This window comes from Hyposmocoma kahamanoa, unplaced genomic scaffold (genome assembly GCF_003589595.1).
Source record: "Hyposmocoma kahamanoa isolate Upper Pololo Valley unplaced genomic scaffold, ASM358959v1 97871, whole genome shotgun sequence".
In the NCBI taxonomy this organism is placed as follows: domain Eukaryota; kingdom Metazoa; phylum Arthropoda; class Insecta; order Lepidoptera; family Cosmopterigidae; genus Hyposmocoma; species Hyposmocoma kahamanoa.
In genome coordinates this window covers 13,186-19,926 of record NW_020655448.1, presented here as the reverse complement: position 1 = coordinate 19,926, position 6,741 = coordinate 13,186, and the positions used below count along the sequence as shown (strand labels likewise).

General features: G+C 34.1%; 2 protein-coding genes across 2 annotated transcripts in view; one reads left to right on the top strand and one right to left on the bottom strand.

Moving 5' to 3' along the window:
• Positions 1–935: 935 nt before the first annotated feature.
• On the bottom strand, positions 936–4,726 carry LOC113238728 (HSPB1-associated protein 1). The gene is made up of 5 exons (XM_026475566.1): positions 4,057–4,726; positions 2,545–2,681; positions 2,171–2,295; positions 1,403–1,527; positions 936–1,112 (listed from the first exon to the last, which is right to left on the bottom strand). The coding sequence occupies exons 1-5, from the start codon at positions 4,381–4,383 to the stop codon at positions 951–953; spliced, it is 876 nt and encodes a 291-aa protein (XP_026331351.1). The 5' UTR covers positions 4,384–4,726; the 3' UTR covers positions 936–950.
• Positions 4,727–6,618: 1,892 nt separating this feature from the next.
• LOC113238727 overlaps positions 6,619–6,741 on the top strand; it is a 1,880-nt gene continuing 1,757 nt past the window's right edge. Inside the window, exon 1 of the mRNA XM_026475565.1 lies at positions 6,619–6,624. Coding sequence (XP_026331350.1) covers positions 6,619–6,624 — 6 coding nt within the window. The remainder of the gene's footprint in view (positions 6,625–6,741) is intronic.

The window sequence follows — 6,741 nt, the reverse complement described above, 5'->3', positions numbered from 1 at the left end:
TCGCGTGGTCTCGGATTTTTTTTTTTAAATGTGTGAGTGACGGGACAAACAAATCGTGCGCCTGGTGGTAAGCAACACGTCTGTATATAGCAGTTGCAGCTCTACTCAGAACTTTACATCGTAAAGATCTGAAGGGCAGTATCACTATTGTATAGTAAATATTGAGTCGTCTGACGACCGTAGTTCGCAGTCAAAGTCGACTGAAGCGACTAGGTGTAAATGGTATGGGCACAGTATAACAAAACAAGTATGGTAACCTCATACAAACGAAGCAGCGTGACTGGTGTATGTGCGCAGCCACCGCGTGTCGTGTACGGAAGCACACGTTCGCATAATCTCATGATGCACTTGCGTTGCATAACGCTGGTCGTCCCAACGCGCCTTTCATTATTATGTGAATGTGTGCATACAAGACACGCTGTAAAAAATTACAGCGCGAACAAAGGTACGGAAATACCATACTTCTCTTATTTTACCATGCTATGAGTGACGCGGTCACCTTCGGCAAACGAAGCACACTGAACCCCGTCGGTAATGCTCAAAACTCAATTTTGAAAATGTGAGTATTTTAAAGTATCGTAACACCCGTAAAAATATTGAGTTGCTAACTAAGTTGAGTTGTCAGTTGTGAAGTGCATCAGCTCAAAGTTTACTCTTTTCGCTAAATAATAATTATTCCGTAACGTACAGTCAAGAGCATGTCAAGCTTGACACTTTGAATTTTGGACCGCTCTTATCCTAAACGGCACAGAGTTGGACTTTTATCTTAAGCGTCAAGCTTGACGTGCTCTTGACTCTGTACGTGAGTTTATGTGCAATATTTAGACATGTTGTTTCGAACGTTTGATATTAAAATCGATTTAAATGAATTATATCAGTGACCAAGCAAGGTATGCTGAGTCTCCTAACATTTTACTTATTTTATAAGTTTATTGGTATCTGACATACAGCTAATAATTTGTAGTGTAGAAGTATAAGAAATAAATCCTAAGAATAAATACCTCATTAGGATTGACAATCTGCCTTGCAGTCTGGTGGGGCAGGTCCTTGCAAATTTGAGCAACTAAAATTTTTATCAATGCTTCAGATACTTGCGATGAACTATCCTTTTCCTGAAAAATAGGGGTGGGTAATTTTCAGGTTAATTTTCTCTACCTAATTTCAGTGGGAATGTTTTATTTAAGTATTGGAGTATATTATTGTGCAATATTAAATAGGTAATGTTTCAGGATACTACACTCGAATATTCAGTATTACTTCATGATAATATTCCATATTCTTGTGTTACAAATTATGCGTTTGTTATCGTTATTATTTACAATTTAATAATTAAAAAGTCATAAAAGAAATGTGTAGTCCATGGTTACTAAATATCATAATAATATATGGAAAAAATACGAACATGAGGTAACCACATGTTAAACGTAATGTTGAGTGGGTCAATATTCTGCACATAATGCCACCAGCCACGAGGTACCAGGAGCGCATCGCCCGCGCTGAGCTCTACCATATGAGCACCCATCACACCTGCAACATTTAATAGCAAAATAAATAATATGAAAATAGAAAAGGCTTACATTTTCAGTTACGACATGTCGTATAATAATTCTGCATAATTGTGTAAGTATAGCAGCTATTTAGTTATAGCTATTCGCACATAGTTACGTTTCGTAAATAATCAAATGGCGTGCAATTAAAACACATGCATTATTTACTATTAAAGTATGGAAAAGATTACAAGATAAATATAAAAATTATATCAAATAAAGGTGGCAGTGCTAAGTGCTGTACAAGTCCTCAACGAAGCCACCCCACTCTAATGACAAGTAACACCTTAGAACAGAACTTGTGATCTCAAAGCTCTTAGTGATTTTAAATTTCGCAAATTGGGTGTTCAGATTTGGTGTCTCCTAATGTCATTAATAATTATTTATGATAATAAAATTTATGCCTTCATAGAATTAAGTTTCTCATTTGTTTTGAAATTAAAGTGCTAGCAAAGCCAAGCAATTCAGTTGCTCAGAAGCAACTGGCCTACATCCCTGACAAATACTAAAATAAAAAAAAATACTGATAAATGGATGGAGGCCCCAAAGGTTTTTTTCAGTCCTTCCTCCTATATTTACTTCAATGTCTAAGAGGGTGTGCTTATAAAAATCCATTCCATTACCATTAAAAGCATCCAAATTACTGGGACAATAGAAATTGAGTTCACTGTATACGCTGGATTCTTCATAAGGCACTCTAGTAGCCTTCATACATCCAGTTTCTGGTGGAAAAAAAATCCAACGCTTTCTGCAAATAAGAAAGTAACTTTTAATGTTATCAAAACAAACAAATCCTTTTTTAAACAAACAATTGGATATTGATGACCACTTTGGTATGCAACTAAGAAAAACATGACAAGGAAATCTAGATAATGCATATGTGTAAAGCAAATATGGTAGCCAACTGTAGGACCTATAAGGGTTAACACCGGTATGAGAGTGTATGTGTGGATAAATATTTATCCACACATACACTCTCATACCTTGCTGTGCTTACTTTCCGAAGACTTGAGCAACAATGTTCACCCCATAAGTGTCCTGGTGTGCTGGTGTGTGGGCCCCTTTACTTCCAACCCACAAAGTAGTGTCTGAAGCTCCTTTATCAGGGAAACCAAACTGTTTCCATGATAGTGCCTATAACAATTACATTTTATGACAATAATTTACAGAAAGATATATATAATATAATATTTGCTTTTCTTTACCCGCATGAAGAATATATTAAACCACATATCTCAGATTACAACAACTAAGTTAGGTTAAGTATTAGGGATAGGTATTGTTAGGATTCAGGCTGGCAAATCAGAGCAGAATCTTCAATTCAACTGATATAATAAAATATCACTGATTTCAAATGAGTTAAAAGTTGGTCTTTGTAAATAAACATTGATATTTTTTTTTGTTAATTATTTGAAATAAAAAAATCAATGTCTTAGTATGACTGTTGAATAGCGGATGTCAAAGTGGGGATCTGACTAGGGTGAAAGGGGCAGTGTATTTTCATATATTATTTAATGAGTCAAAGCACATAATAATATGTTATTAAGGAAATTCAAAAAAAATGTAATGGCTGCTTTTAGAATATAGAAATGCAACACAAACATGTATATATGTTTTGAGACAGTTTTTACATGTCAAGAGTTATTTTTGCTTTATCATGTTTTATGATTTTCAAAACTTTTTTCTTGAACAGCTCTTTACTATCTCACTTTAGTGATTGTAACAACTATCCGCTTACAGGCAATTATTAAAACAAATAATGTACGCACAACATATTTTTGGTAAAACAGTGTTAAGTGACCTTCAGTGTCTTCCTTTATGAAAACAAAAAGAATGTAATATAGCACATACCGCCTGTGGAAGCTTAGAGCATAGCTCAATAATTTAAAATAATTCAATATTCCACAGTGATTCCATGTAACTTACACGTTACACTTATCTGCCATATCACTAAATTTGTATAATAAAATGATGGTATGTACCAGATCATACATTGGTATATACAATACTTATTAGAACATACATATACTTCACATCAGGGTAGGCAGAGTCTACAGCCTTCCACTAGCTATGTTCCTGACAAACTTCCTTCATGTTAATAAGTAACATTATTATCTAATAGATAGTTAATTTAATATGTAAGTTGGAGCACGCACTAAAAGCACAAGCTTGGGGCGATATCATGCAAATAAAAAACTGGTTCTGTTGTGTTGCATTTTCTTTATCATTTTGTTTTTTGTTACTGACATTCAAAATTATTTCATACTGATATAGTGAAACAGGCACTTTTAATTTTTTTTTGTCAATTTTATACTCTAAGTAACTATCTGTTGTCTATTTTATAGATTTATAAGAGGATTGTGCAGCATCCAGACAAACAATGTAGGTTTAGGTGTGTGAAGAAATCAAATAAATAAAATTGTAGAAAATAAATAAACAAAATAAAAAAAATACTAAAAACAGATTCCATATTATAAATAAGTCACACCTTTTAACAGGCATACATTACCTTGCATAACTCAGAGTCATTGGTAAACCACTGGTGCAGATATTTATAATCAAAGTACATCCATTCAGTGCTGGAGGGTATTTGGTCAATAAAACTCTTAAATGTCATTTTCTGCACATTACAATGTCGCTCCCAGCAAGGCTCCTCCGAAATAAAGTTTCTCTTCATGCATCGAAATGGTATTTCACGGTTTCCAAACTCCAAACACCATTTTTCCTCACTCCACTGACAAATCTCCCAGTTTTTAACAAATTCACGGAATACTAGTGGTAAATTGACCTTAGTAATCAAGCTAAGGACTAGTTCCTCGTTTAGGGAGGAAGTCATTTCAAAACATTTGCGCAAAACACCAGTGAGTTAGAAACGCCAATTATTAATTTTTCGTTGATTTAAATTACGCCTATATACTACATATAATATTAGTCTTTAAATAAATATTTAGTAGGTACCTAATACATAGGGCACGTTAGTTAAGTAATAACTATATCTTTATTTGTGACTAAAAGCATGTAAGTGTACGAAGAGCATTTTGTACGTACTCTGAGAATTGATTGGACCACAAATTAGAAATTGGAAGATAATAATTGGACCGACACCGGAAATTTATAAGATTAATATAAAAATTAGGGCGACCATTGCCAACGTCAGTAAAAACGCCAAATAGTTTTTATCGAAGATTTCCTTTATTTTATTTCCTCTCTATTTTTTCCATTCCAATAAAAACTGCAACCAAATACAAATGACATTGACAACACTCAATTTTTTTTTTATTAAGGCTTTGGCAAAGCCATCAGCCTAAACATGAAGTTTAATTATGTTTCTGTAAATATGGCCGCCACAAAGAGGATAGGCAATTTGAGGCGGCGTGCTTGGATTGACTCGGGATTCCTTAAAACGGGCCGATACGGGTATTCTAGTTCGAGATTCGTATAATTTCGCGTTTTAAACTTCGATTAAGGCACAATAGCACTATCCTATTCCACTTTAAACTAGATTTCACAAAATAATTGAAAATCAAAATAAAAACTAAACTTTTCCCTCCAAAAGGTCCAGAGCGAATCCACAACACTCAATTGAAAGTTCATAAAGGTCTTCAGCTTAGAGCTTAGAGGATGGAAATAAAAAAGAATTTATTAGAATTTATTTCCATAGTCTAAGGCTTAGAGGATGGAAACTTCAGTCATGATACCATTTCTTTTTCCATCCTGTTATGACACAAAGAGAAAACAAATCCTAGTAAAAAAAGTTGTAAAACTTGCTTTCATGACTAGAAAAAAAAAACGTTTTAAAAAATTAATTAAATAAATATTACAACCAAAATCAAAAGAAAGTTAAAAAAACCAACCCAAAAAAGAAATTAAGACAGCTAACAACATTGCTTCAAATCCTTTAAATTATGGAAAACAGTTTGGGGAATTTATCGCTCCTCTAACGAACAATAAAAAGGCCTCGTGAACTTCGTAAATGGCGATATAATTATAAAATTTCGCGGTTTTTTACAAAATCTTTTTATCAAAGCCGCCACAACAGCAAAAATATTCTTTCGTTTATTTTTTTTCCATCTAAGTTCTTTCGCAATTTCACGAATTTTCAAAAAAGGCAAAAGGTCGCCTTCACTATGGAGGAGAAAGTGACTGCTGTGGTAATAATGAAGCAAAGCCCTAAATCATAGATCATACACTCTATATGCGGCATTCAGCCGGGTATAAATAAAAATATTTTCTCGCAATTGAAAGCAAAAAGCGAATTATGTGTCATATTATTTATAATTATTGGATTTGTGTCAAATGGGCAACAATCAGTGCCAGAAATTTCAGATCATGTGCAAGTGTTTATGTTAGGGGGACTTCTAAAAAATTATAAGCAAGCACTTGCATGTAGCTTTTCATCGAGTGCAACAACAGGACCAGAGTTGACTAAGCAACTAAAAGAAATTATTTCAAAGTACAGAAGGCCGGATTAGTCGTCGTTGCAACCGTGTGCGACCAAGGCACTAATAACAGGCATGCCATAAAGTTATTACTGCAAGAAACTCAGGGAGTTGTCCTGTGACGGGGAGAAATCCCATCAGATAATATATTTTTAATAAACAATGATGAAATTGTTCCTCTCTACGACCCGCCGCATTTAAAAAGTAAAAAACAAAAAAAGTGCAAAATGGGCACATCTTGCCCAAGAAAAATCATGGCTACAAGGGAATACGTTTAATCCCGAAACTCACAGAAAGCCATGTGATCCCAGAAACAATTCCCAAAATGAAAGTGAAATTTGCAATCCAGGTATTCAGTCACACAGTGGCATCGGACATGGGCTACCTGACAGGTAATAAACCTATAGACTTATACATTTATTTATGTTTATAGATTTAGTTGGTTACTTTATGTACGAAAATAGTAAAAGCTTAGGTGGGTAAACTTTTATCTGTAATGTGACCTTGGATTCAATACCCTAAAACTGTGAAAGGCAGGGAGCATATATGTATAAGGACAATTGACCAGTACGAGTCAATCTGGTTTCTCTGTATTTGTAGGATTTATTACCGGTGTTCACTGGAAATAAAACATGCAGGTAAACAAGATACTAACATAACACATTGTTTGTATACATTTCTTTTGTGCTAAACAAACTATCAGTTATTGCTTTATTACCCCAAATTATAATACCATAGTTAGCTAATGACTATGG